General features: G+C 33.6%; 1 protein-coding gene across 1 annotated transcript in view; it reads right to left on the bottom strand.

Annotated features, from left to right (window-relative positions):
* Positions 1 to 14,158, bottom strand: part of LOC131165986 (3-hydroxyisobutyryl-CoA hydrolase-like protein 1, mitochondrial) — a 46,744-nt gene that overhangs the window by 9,060 nt on the left and 23,526 nt on the right. The window contains exons 6-7 of the mRNA XM_058124189.1: positions 4,690 to 4,773; positions 2,614 to 2,698 (exon numbers count right to left, since the gene is read on the bottom strand). Coding sequence (XP_057980172.1) covers positions 2,614 to 2,698; positions 4,690 to 4,773 — 169 coding nt within the window. The remainder of the gene's footprint in view (positions 1 to 2,613; positions 2,699 to 4,689; positions 4,774 to 14,158) is intronic.

Raw genomic sequence — 14,158 nt, 5'->3', positions numbered from 1 at the left:
GCAGTTAAAATTTAGTAGCCAAATCCAACTTGAGATTTTCATACCCAAAATGCATAAACCTCAACATAAAATATGCAAAAGGTGTGCCTTTCATACAAATGCACAATCCTCAATGTTTATTGCATTGGCCTTTTCAGAATCAGGTAATTTAGACTAAGCATCAAGACAAATGTCGGTTGAGCCTTTCAAAACATTGAGCTTATCTAATAGTATATATATAAAGCTGAAGCATAAGCTGATTGTTCTACCTTAAGCCATGGCATGTTGCTTGACATTCCCTGCAATGCCATAAATACACACACACACATACATAGATACATACATATATATATTTATGCACATACATTAACAACAGCAGCAGCTCTTCCTATACTTGCTTAATTAATTCACTTTTGGGAGATCAATTAACAAATAAATAGTCCTTTGCAATGGATTTAATTGAGAATGCTACACATTTAAAATTTTCAATCAATATTGTCATATAATTTTGATTTACCCCGCAGATCTCAAAATTATTGTTATCCCTATACATTGTGAGACATTGTGAGGACAAAAAATGAGGATAAAATCTAGCAACACCACCTGAGTTTTCTGGATATGATATTCAACCCCCTGAGTTTACGACAACTACCAAAAAAACTCCCCAAGGTTTAATATTATTGAGAAAATGAAACTTATGTTAGTTGATCTTTAGTCAACCGTTAAGTCTAGTGAAAAAAAAAAAACAACCCTTAATAAAATGACAATTTACCCTTTCGCTCAATTTTGATAAGATAAATTAAGAAAATTGCATTAATTTAGTACATTAAGTAGGGAAAATTGGTTAGTTAAGTACAATATGTTTTGAAATTTGAACTTATAAATGAATTGAACACCCAACTAATAGTTTGGGTCAACCAGTTGACATGAGCATGACAATGTAATTAAACTATTATTTAAAAAAAATTAAAAATATATGAAAAATAAATAATTAATACTAATAATTCAGAAAGAATACTTAAGATAATTATCTTGTTCTAAAATATTTGTTATATACATTTCATACAAATTATATGACTTAAAGTCTAAAAATGTCTTTAAAAAAATAAATAAAATATGGTTTAAAAATCAGCTCAGATTTACCGGTTCATCAAATTCCAGCTAGTTTTCCAAGTCTGGTTGAATATTATATTTAATAACATAGAAACTTGAATAAAATCAAGAAAAATCTGTTAATTGTCTCAAACAAATGTCAACCAATTATAAATTTGAGTTTTCTTTATCCACTTAGTATTCAAATTATACACGCAAAAGAACTAACATTCAATTTTATAGTTTTAATTTATAAAGTAAGAATTTTGAAATTTTCACTTACGTGTTTTTTTTCCAAACTCTACGTTTGATAGGTTACTTGAATTTTAAAATATTGAACTATGTTTTATTTGTTTTATGATGTGTTTGGCTCTTACAAAAACTACATCTAACAAACATTTTGTAGTATTATAATTACTAGGTATTTTTATGATGTATTAGTAATTTTTATTTTTTCATAATTTTTTTTAAAAAATTGCAATAAAATAATAGAATTTTTTCGTTATGCTGATGTCAATTGGTTGATCCAAAGTGACTGGACTAGCTAGACCAGTCAATTCATGAATCAATTAGGTCTTCAATTCGCTTAGTCAATTTTCAAGATATTATATTGACCAATTTTCTCAATTTAATTTATTAAATTGTTGTCATTTTAAAATATCATTTTCTTATGGATAAAATTCTTTTCTTTTTTACATATACATAACGATTAACTAATAGTCAACTAATGAATGGTCATTTTGTCAATAAAACTAAACCTCAAGAGGTTTTTTGTAAATTTTAAAAAACTCAAGGGGTGGAGTGTTATATTCGAAAAACTCTGGGGGTGTTGCTGGATTTTACTCAACAAAAAAAAAATGAAAATAGCATTATAAATGACATTACCAATCGCATAGGCAGGTACCTTTGTTAGAGGTAATTATGTGTGAACAAAAGTCCAGCGGTATACATAAAAAGTGTAAAAACATTGATAATTGTGGATCCAAGATCACATCCTAGTTATGGATTAAAAATGTGGCTAGAATCAACTTCAAGGTCATCACTTTCTCCTTGCAAATTAGAATTCACAATGCAATGTACTTGTAAGTTATACGAAGAATCGTCATGCAATTTGCTTAGAGACCAGTGTTTAAAGTGAACCAAATGACCATTTAAAATAGAGTAAAAACAAAAGAACAGATACAAAAAATTATCTACTTGTAAGATAAGCTAAAAAAGAGCCAACATAAAGCTCAAAGAAACTAGGAACCAAAAACCCATTTCGATGGCCATTCAATTTATTCTTTCTGGGAGTTGTTTCTAATCACAACCAAAAAAATTAAGATGTATAAAAATACATTTTGTAAGCAAAAGCATGCACATGTATGTGCGACAACAATGCTGCAAGTACTGCAACAAAATAATCTTGCTTATCATACAAGTAAATGAACCAGAAGAAATAAACAAAAAACTTCCCCTTTTAGACACACTAAATGAATTATAAATGGCTTTTCCATTTAATATGCAACTGTCATTAGCCACTAAAATAAGCTGTCGACTTACCAAGGTGACCAGGTAGATGTGACAGGTAAAAGGATGCACCAGCATCTGGATGGAAACCTATTAATGTTTCAGGTGTGGCAAAAACCTGCACTCGGCAAGGACAAAAAAGTAAACATGAAGCAAAAACACAATAGGAAACTGAAACAGATGCAAAATTCATCATTATTTCCACCAGTATATGGAGGGAACAAACAAGTAATATAATCATTGTTGACCCTTAACATTGAATCCAGCCTTTGGATGGGGTACTGCAAGTACAAGGAGAAAATAATTTGAACAAACCCTTTTGCATCATTGGTATAAGTGAGGTTCAGTAAAGTTCAGGCATCCCATCCATCCAAATGAAATTCTTCAGTGTACAATGAGAAAATTAATTAATATATTAAGGCATGCATTGGAAGTGATGGGCAAACCAAAAAGCCACAGCGACACATAAACATATCTATCATATACATAAATAATTGCATGACAAAAACGAAAACATTCAAAAATCATCCCTGCCACACAGGAACTTGAGGGAAAATGCTTCTATAAAGAATTTATTTCTTTTTCTTGCACAGCCTCTACGGCTTCCAAATAGTCAACTTTGAGGGAGTTGATCACATAGCTAATAAAATCTACAGCTTCCAAATGGCAACTTTGAGTCAGTTGAAATCAGGCTGCGCAAAGCTACAACCTGTTCTACATAAGCAATCATTACATAAAGGAACAAGGTGTCCTTTGGTACCATCACGTAGGTGATGCCTTTGAAAGTGCAACATCAAAGGCAGTGGTCATGTACCTCAAAAGAAGGCAACAAAAAAATTGTCTTCAGACTTCAAAAGTAAGTCTTATGCCCCCTTCAATGGGAGTATGCATCATGGTGGTGAAGGACAAGACTGCAGGATGCAAGACTATCAAGCTGACTCCAATAGATATTATGCCCCAAGTTCTATTTTATTTATTTATTTATTTATTTATTTATGCATTTTTACCTTAAGTTTAAATCTATGTGCAACTAACTTCCAAAACACATTAATATGTATGCAGCACTTTGTTGAGTGAAAGGAAATTTTTTACAAAGTTGCAGGGCTAGTCACTTGATTCACAAGTGAGCTTTTCACCTCCTCACCTGAGGTGGGAAGCACTTTTGTCCTCCTCATTATTTATAAATAAAATTCCTACAACATTTTGTTTATTGACATCCTAATTTATACTGGCTTCAAAATATTTAGGCTTATGTCTTGCCAGATCAAGCCCAAATGCCTTGGCTATATCTGAGCTTTGTCAAACACTGCATGACATGGAAATAGACAATAGCTCAAATATTGAATAAAAAAGTAGATATTTTTAAACTTGGAGTGGAAAGAAACCTGGCGGCTGTCCAGGCTCCAGGTTGGCTGGTCTGGCCAGTTTGGAATGGATGGTTCAACCATGATGTAAACAATGGTGTTTCAGACTTCACTTTCTACGCATACTTAGAGATGTAACTTACACAAAACAAGCAGACAAGATGAAGTGAATACCCATCTAGATTTTTCCAAGTGTGGTCATTTGGTTTCTACACCCTCTCATGATTTTAATCTCCACTGACACATCAATTGAACTGCTCCTGTTTAAATCTTCAGATCTATCTTCTTCTTCTTCTTTTACACTCAACTTCTTCATGCAAATGTTCTCTTAGTTGCAAACAAGCCAATAATGATGAATTGTACTCCAAAACTAAATTAGCATATTGGTAAGTCATCCTCTCTCTCTCTCTCTCTCTTTCCCTTGATCACCGTATCTAAAATAGCTGCACCACCATTCTTCTCTACTTAGAGATTTTCCTGATCGAATCTATGTTTATTTCTTCAAAACTGGTTTTGGTTTTTGTACAATTAAAAATTTGTGCTTAACATCGACAAGAAAAGGGACCAGTTCCCACTCCGATCAGTGGCCCATAAAAACATCGAGTGAAACTTGACAGGATCTTGTGAGGTCATTGAAGGCATTGTCAAAAACACTACCAAAAATAAAGAATAAACAATAAGGTAAAATAAATGAACAAGAAGACAGTAAAATACGATGACAAGTGCTTTAGTCCTTGTTACATACAGTTTTGTTGGTTGCAAGGCGGAATGTCCCCGGAATTGAAACCCCAGCCCCACCACCCATGGTAATGCCGTCCAAAATAGCTACCTGTGTAAAGGTAATTAATGCGGTACAATTATATGCATGTTGTGCCCCCAACAATCTTGAAATACACACATAATAGAAAGCAAGTAGATATCACACTTACAAAGGCATGCTAAAAGGGCATATCAAACAACATGACAATATAATTCAAGAAAATCAAGAAAATTTAAAAGAATAACATTGACCACAATCTGGCTTTCAGATTAAATGTATAAATAAGGAAATTGAATGACTTGTTTACATAAAGCAAAATACACGAGAGAATTCACCATAGTCTTACTACATGCATTTAATTACTGCTTAATTGTAACAGTATGGTACGGTGCTACAAAATCGCAGAGTGGTGCCTTCCACCTTCGCAATTGGACACATGTTTTTTTAGAATAAAAAAGCATGCTCTTGAGCAAATTCACTGGTTGAATACTTGAGCACAACATCAGGAGATACAAAATGGTAAACAATCTTAAACCTCCTGTAGTTATGTGTTTGGTGCAGTAAACAAGAAAACTCAATTTATTGATCATTTCATATAATTAATTAGAATATCAACAAGAAAAAGGTTAGCTAAAGACACAGTTTCAGCAGGCAACATTGATACAACACAGTTAGAATCAGGTGCAAGAGAACACCAACATCATGCCTCTCCCTCTCTGACATTATTTGATAGGGTACTGAAAAACAAAAATAGAAATACAAAAATATGAGAAATTTCAAACATGCATAACAATTTTAATTGGTTTAGTGCTGCTACTTGAGAAATGTATGTGAAAAATAAGTTATGTAGGTCATGACACTTGTATCATAATCCCATGGAAACTATGAATTCTTTTGGTTGGTTTAGCTTAGTGTCATGGGCCAAACACTTCACACCTTGTGAAGGGCCATGTGGCACTAGCTGAAGCACTATTGTTTAACTAGTTAGCCGTAGTTTACCACAATCTACCAAACATAGTTGAATGAAAAGTAAGCGAAAGCAGTAAGCAATTCATGTAAGCAAACGAAAAGTGCGTGGTAAACATTGAAGCAACATAATTCATTAACACCACCTCTATAGGCAACATAGCGAGGGGGCAAGGGGGCTAAACATGTTTAACACATGTTAGTGGATTTAACAAGACTGATGAACAATCATTGTCCCCTAAAGAGTTTTATATGCTATTTTTGTTCTGGCACTAGGAAACATCAAAATGGCCAAGTAGGCATACTCCCTTCTACACTAAGGCAGTGACATTGATATTTACTTGATGGTACCCCATATCATGCACGCAAGACAAGCTGTCACGGGCAATATACAAACCTAGCTAGTGACATTCTCTCCCACTTATATGGTTAACGTCATCGTAAACTTTGATGCTAGATACTATTCAACTTTGTCCGTGAATGGTTGCAAATCTTCCTAATGTCTAGCTGATTTCTTCGTCTTCAAGACCTCTCCATTCCACTAAAAACTAGTGTCGCCTCTTCCTTGATGATGTGAACTCTCTGTCTACAATGATAATTAAAAACTAAGGTGTAGTCTCAAGAGGGGGGTGAATTGGGTTTTTAAAAATTTCTTTTAAGTCCTTTTTTACAAATTTACAACCTTTAGTAAATTCAGCAAACATACAAGAGTTGTTTAATTTTAATTCTTAATTTGATCAACCCAAAATTCAATATCAACACAATTCAATGACAATCAACCAACCAAATAATCAATTAATCAACCAATCAAAATACCAATGTATAAGTTGCAGCACTTTGCAATATTCAGCGTTTGCAAAAGCTCAAAGTAGAGTTTGAATGAAAGCCCTGAATTGATTTTGATTAAAGCCCTATTTAAAATTTTGTTTGCTTCCTTTTAACTAAGATTTTCGCAAACGATTAATCAACGTACTCCTTTTAAGGTTCCGCAAAAGATTAATCAATGTACTCCCCTAAATTAAAAGTCTTCTCAATCTCAGCTTTTAGCTTCCTGCACTTAAATACACCCCACACAATTTATATATACATAAATTTAAAGAGAAAGGGTAGAGAGTGAGACCGAGATTTTTACAAGGTTCGGCTTATACCTAACCTACGTCCTCGCCTTAGGCAAGACCACCTAAGGATTCCACTACACCGTTCCTTTCCGGGCAGAACAAACCGTTTACAATCCCTCCTTTAGGGTGGAGCCCCCTCTCCAAGCGATACCCCACGCTCGGTACAACGATCCAGCCAACCTTGAACCGTCAAAAAACTAAAAGAACAAGAACAAATTCTTGGTATACAAAGACACTCTCAAAACAGAGCTGATTAGTACAAGTTAGAGCATTAATATACTTCAAATCAAATATCAAATAAAGAAGACATGAAGCTCAAGAAAGTTTATCACCGGAGGTTCTTTCTTAGAATTTTGAAACACAATAGAAAATCAAGAACCGTAGGCTTTTGATCAACATAATATTAGTAGTATTCTTTAGCAAGAGTTTGAACAAGAGAGAGCTTTAGAAGAGTTTTTAATATGAATGCTTGAATGCTGATTGTATTGCTTGGTGTGTAAAAATCCTTGGGTTTAGGAAGTATTTATAGAGTTTTAGAAAGTAATTCCTTGTTTCCCATGTTTCTTGGAGTGTTTCCTAAATTTTTATAACATTTAGAATTCAAAAATTTATTTTTGAAAATTTCCAGTTGCTGTTTAAAATTTAAAATTTCCGCAGGTCAGTCGACTGGGCCTATTCTGCTTGGGGTTAGTCGGTTGGGTTAGTCAACTGAGTCCATTCTGTCTGTGTAGAAAATTAGAATTAAAAATGTCAGTCAATTGGACTTGTTGGGTCAGTCAGCTGAGCTATCAAATTTTCACAATTTTCAATTCTTCAATACCTTGAACCTTTAATTTTTGAAAAACTCAAATGTGACTTTAAAAATCATTTTTCGGGGTTTTCAAAAATTGGTCTCTAAGTCTATAATGTATCCTAAAGAGCTTCATATATCCATATTGATTGAATGAAGTACTTACATGAGACTTAAACTTAAATGCTCTAAGCACTAAGTCTTCATGCTTTTTCATTTCTTTGAGTCCATCTTGACTTCATGTCTCAATACGCTTCAAGCTTCATTAGTGTTGTTTAAGCTTCAATATTCATTTAGCTTTCATCTCTCTTTAATTCCAAGCTTCAATATCAGGCAAGCTTTCATTTGATTGTCTTTGGAGTATAAGTCTTCTCCTTTGATAAGCCTTGTGAGCATTGTCAACACTCAATCTTGAACTTATATGTTTGTTTCCCGAAACAATATTCACTTTAACCAACACATGTTAAATTCCCTTGATTTTTTATCATCAAAATAAGATTCGTAAGCTTTGCTAGACCAAAAATCTCTCCCTTTTTTATGATGACAAATAAGGAGCAAAAAGTGAGTGAACCTTGATAAGGCTCCCCCTTACAAGAAGCATATTTTTAACACAAAAAAAATATACCCCATATTATATCTCATATCAGCATATCAGAATATATCTCAATGTTACATTCATTTTTGCTCAAGACTTTTCTCCCCCTTTTGACATCAATCAAAAAAAGTAAGATATCAAGAAAAAATATACAAATGCTAAGGCAAAGAGCAACCATAAGCAAAATTATATATCAAGTGAAAGCACAAAACAAAAACTTTGCATTCATTATGCATAAAAAGATAGACAATAAGTCTCCAAAATAACATGATAAAATACAAGCAATTTTATATCAGATTTTTCCGTAATTTCCATGAGTCATGATATCATTACATAACAAATCTAACTCCCCCTGAATGAAATATATTTCATATTCAATAAATTTATAATTTCATTCATGAAGTATAAACTATGTGTTCATGAAGGTGTCAGGATTATCAATCATGCTTTTGAATTTATCATGCCATGCTCATGCTCATGCTCAGTTTGCTTACGTTCAGTTTTCCTAAATTTTCTCCCCCTTTTTATATCAACAAAAAAAAAATAAGCCAAAAGAAATATCATGCAAAAGTACTAAAGACCAAAAAAAAATTCCGATTTAGATTACAGTAACAAGGTCCATAAGTCGGCATATATTTCAATCAAAACATGGTCATCCATTATTCATCATGCCATGCGCATGCTTTCTTCAAAGATTTATCCTTATTCCTTATTTGAATTCTTATGCAATAAGCTCAATTTGCTTCAGATTTTCTTTCTTTTGATTTCAGATAATTCTTTTACATATGAATACCAAAATTTATATGACTTTTCAAATCTCAATACCTTTTAAGTTAAGCCTTGTACAATCCAAGCTTTCTTGATTTGTGGCCAACAATGTCATTTTTGTATTCATTTGTTTCAATGTTATAGTCGTCAATAAGCTTATGAGTTTTTCTTTAAGTTTTCTTCATTTCAACTAGTTCAATATTCTTGTATTAAATTGAATTAAGTGGTTTTCTTATTTTCTAAAAAGTGAATGGCTAATCCTAATATCTTTGAAGTCCTTAGTTTGTGAACTAGGCCTTTTATCTAGGTACCTATACTTTCTGGGGTCTAAATGGTTTAGCAAGCGATGTTTCTTTTATTCTCCAGACTTGTCTAGTTTTCATTCCCTTCCTCTTTAATGGACATTCAAACTTAATGTGTCATTTCTTCTTACATAGAAAACATGTGATATGTGTGTAAGCATTTAAAGAGATGCTAGCATAATCTTTGGAGGCTTTTGCAAAGTACCCCATGTAGAGATTCTTTTTCCTCATATTCTCAACTCTATTGAATCCTATACCTTCTTTATTCAAGAACATTCTTTGTGCGCCAATCATTTTATCAAGATTTTCTTTTCCTTTAGTGAAATTGTAGATGATTTTGGCTTGATCCTCAATTTTACTTTTAAGATCACATAATTCTAAGTCTTGTGTATGTTTACCCTTTTCTTGTAGTTTTACTTGATCTTGAGACATCTTGCTGATTTTTTTTTTAGTTCAAAAATATATAGATTTTTCTCATTATCAATGGAAGTTTGGGATTTTAGATCTTCTAATTCTTTTATCACCCTTTCATTCTTACTTTCTAATCTCTTGGATTTTAAATCTTTTTCTCTTTCAGCAAGTTTTTGAGATTCCAATTCTTTCATTATAGCTTTATTCTTATTTTTCAATGATGTGTATCTTGTAGTCATATTAACTAGAATCTTATGAACCTTGAATAGTTCACTTTGTAATTCTTCATAAGATGGCATACTCTTATAATTGGATTCATCAGATGAATCATCACAAGAATCATTAAATGATTTGGATGAGGAGCTTTGTTCTTCATCATTGTCCCATGCCATAAAGCAAGCAACCTCTTGGTCACTTGATTCACCATCTAAACTACTTGTACTTATATTATCTCATGTAGTGGCCTTCATTGCCTTTTTCTTTTTCTTCTTGGAATCCTTCTTAAGCTGTGAACAATCCGGTTTTATGTGTCCAACTTTCTTACAATTATAACATGCTGGAAATTCAACCTTTGTTTTCTTCTTATTGATTTCCTTTTCTTCATCTTCATCTGATTTTGAGTTCCGGATTTTTCTTGTAAATTTATTCTTCTTTCTAAGAATTTTTGCAAGTTTCTTGGTTATGAAGGTTATTTCATTTACATCCATCTCTTCTTCATCTTTATCACTAGAGCTTTCGTTTGAGGCTTTAAATGCAATGGATTCTTGGGCTTTAGATTTTCCACTTCTTTCGTTAATTGTCATCTCATAGGTGAGAAGGGATCCAATCAGTTCATCTAGTGAGGTATTCTTGAGATTTCTTCCTTCCGTAATTGCTGTAGCTTTAGGTTCCCAAATGGGTGGAAGACCTCTAAGGATTTTTTGAATCATCTCATAAGTAGAATAAATTTTCCCTAAGGCATTTAGAGAGTTTATGATATGAGTGAACCTAGTATACATATTTGTTATAGATTCATCTACATTCATCCTAAAAACTTCATATTCACTAGTCAACATGTCAATTCTATTGTCTCTTACATCAATGGTACTTTCATAGGTTACCTCTAGTTTGTACCAAATTTCTTTTGTTGTTCTGCAAGCCATGACCCTATTAAATTCACTTCTATCAAGAGCACAATATAAGGCCTTTATAGCACTTGAGTTGACTTGTAACATCTTATGGTCATTTTCGGTCACGTCTTTTTCTTCTTTAGGTACTTCTTTTCCATCTACAAGCTTGGTAGGGATAAAATCATCATGTGTGACAACCCTCCATGCTTTCCAATCCATGGTTTGAAGGTAAATCCTCATTCTTTGTTTCTAGAATGTATAGTTAAGTCCACAAAAGATCAGAGGTCTGGTTGAGGATTGATCCTCTCCAAAGGGAGCGACGCCTATGTGTGCCATTTAGATCTTTTTATAGCTTCTATTTAAGATTTGCTATAACATGGCTCTGATACCAATTGAAAACTAAGGTATAGTCTCAAGAGGGGGGGTAAATTGGGTTTATAAAATTTTCTTTTAAGTTTATTTTTACAAATTTACAACCTTTAGTAAATTCAGCAAACATACAAGAGTTGTTTAATTTTAATTCTTAATTTGATCAACTCAAAATTCAATTTCAACACAATTCAATGACAATCAACCAACCAAACAATCAATTAATCAACCAACCAAATAATCAATTAATCAACCAATCAAAATACCAATGTATAAGCTGCAGCACTTTACAATATTCAGCGTCTGCAAAAGCTCAAAGTAGAGTTTGAATGAAAGCCCTGTATTGATTTTTATTAAAGCCCTATTTAAAATTTTGTTTGCTTCCTTTTAACGAAGGTTTCCGCAAATAATTAATCAACGTACACTCTTTAAGATTTCCGCAAAAGATTAATCAACGTACTCTCGTAAATTAAAAGTCTTCTCAATCTCAGCTTTTAACTTCCTGCCCTTAAATACACACCACACAATTTATTTATGCAAAAATTTAAAGAGAAAGTGTAGAGAGTGAGATCAAGATTTTTACAAGGTTCGGCTTATACATAGCCTACGTCCTCGCCTTAGGCAAGACCACCTAAGGATTCCACTATGTCGTTCCTTTCCGAGCAGAACAAACAGTTTACAATCCCTCCTTTAGGGTGGAACCCCCTCTCCAAGCGATACCCCACACTTGGTACAACGATCCAGCCAACCTTGAACCGTCAAAAAACTACAAGAACAAGAACAAATTCTTGGTGTACAAAGACACTCTCAAAACAGAGTTGATTAGTATAAGTTAGAGCACTAACATACTTCAAATCAAATATCAAATAAAGAAGATATGAAGCTCAAGAAAGTTTATCACTGGAGGTTCTTTCTTAGAATTTTGAAACGTAGTAGAAAATCAAGAACTGTAGGCTTTTGATCAGCTGAATATCAGTAGTATTTTTCAACAAGAGTTTGAACAAGAGAGAGCTTTAGAAGAGTTTTTAATATGAATGCTTGAATGCTGATTGTATTGCTTGGTGTGTAAAAATCCTTGGGTTTAGGAAGTATTTATAGAGTTTTAGAAAGTAATTCCTTGTTTCCCACATTTCTTGGAGAGTTTCCAAGTTTTTATAACGTATAGAATTCAAAAACTTATTTTTGGAAATTTCCCATTGCTATTTAAAATTTAAAATTTCGGCAAGCAACTGGGCCTATTCTGTTTGGGGTCAGTCGGCTAGGTCAGTCGACTGAGTCCATTCTGTTTGAGCAGAAAATTAGAATTAAAAATGTCAGTCGACTGGGCTTGTTGGGTCAGTCGGCTGAGCCGTCAAATTTTCACAATTTTCAATTCTTCAAATACTTTGAACCTTTAATTTTTGAAAAACTCAAATGTGACTTAAAAAATCATTTTCCGGGGTTTTCAAAAATTGATCTCTAAGTATATAATGTATCCTAAAGAGCTTCATATATCCGTATTGATATTGAATGAAGTACTTACATGAGACTTCTTAAACTTAAATGCTCTAAGCACTATGTCTTCATGCTTTTCCATTTCTTTGAGTCCATCTAGACTTCATGTCTCAATATGCTTCAAGCTTCATTAGTGTTGTCTATGCTTCAATATTCATTTAGCTTTCATCTCTCTTTAACTCCAAGCTTCAATCTCCGGTAAGCTTTCATTTGATTGTCTTTGGAGTATAAGCCTTCTCCTTTGATAAGCCTTGTGAGCATTTTAAACAATCAATCTTGAACTTATATGTTTGTTTCCTAAAACAATTTTCACTTTAACCAACACGTGTTAAATTCCCTTGATTTGTTATCATCAAAATAAGATTCGTTAGCCTTGCTAGGCCAACAATAATTTCAACTTCTCTTCTATCAGGCTATGCTGTCTTTAGTGGTGCTTTGGTTGATTGACTTATGCTTAGGTCTTCAATGTCGACATTGAATGGCTAGAGGTAGCTAACATGAAACATAAGATGCACTTTAATACAAGCTAGAGGATCTACCATATAAAAGGCCATCCCGACTTTAGCCAAGATGGGAACTGTTCCTTTATATTCATGAAGTAGTCTCCTATCTCGAACTCGTAATGACCTGATTCATTCTAGATGGAGCTCAACAAGCAACAAGTCTTCTATGTTGAAGTGCTACGGTCTTCTCCCTTGATCCATCCACTTCTACATATGCTTGGAAGCTTCTTCCAGGTAAGCTCGGGCAATCTCTACATTTTGTATCCATTCTTTGGTGAAGATGTATGCTCTCAGACTCTATCCTCTATACAACTTATCCACTATGTGAGGTAAAAACGGTTGCTGGCCTATAATAAGCTCAAAAAGACTCTTGTTGGTTGTTGATCTCTTTTGAGCATTGAAACAGAACTAAGCCATGTTGAGGAGCTACACCCAATTCTTCTTATTGGTGTTGACGAAATGGTGCAAGTACTCCTTTACTAACCCATTGAACCTCTCCATCTATCCATCTCTAGGTGGTAGCTGGAAGAGATGTCAAGCTTCAAACCAAGGATTTTGAAAAGTTCTATCTAAAATTTGCCTATGAATCTTGAGTCATAGTCACTAACAATGTCTTGGGGAACACCACAATATTTAACCACATGTTTGAAAAAAAAAAAAGTGGGTTGTCTCCTCTGATGAACAATACTTCGGTGCAGATATAAATGTACCGTACTTCCAAAATTTGTCTATAACCACGATTATAGACCCAACTCTCGACAAGTTGGTGATGAAGTCAAGTGAGACATTCTCTTACGGTCTATAGGTACTAGAAAGGACTCTAGCAGCCATACAATCTCCTTTCGCTCCACCTTCTCATGCTGGCAAGTGAGACAAGTTAAGGTATACTCGACCACCTCATCATGCATGTATAGCCAATAATACCTCTCTTCAACAATGGAAAGAGAAGTGCCATCTCAGATAGCCTACCACATCGTGTCATGATACTCAGCAATGTCTTCCTCAGATCTCCAACTTAATGCACAAAGA

This window comes from Malania oleifera, chromosome 10 (genome assembly GCF_029873635.1).
Source record: "Malania oleifera isolate guangnan ecotype guangnan chromosome 10, ASM2987363v1, whole genome shotgun sequence".
Taxonomy (NCBI): domain Eukaryota; kingdom Viridiplantae; phylum Streptophyta; class Magnoliopsida; order Santalales; family Ximeniaceae; genus Malania; species Malania oleifera.
This window is presented reverse-complemented; position numbering and strand designations above follow the sequence as displayed.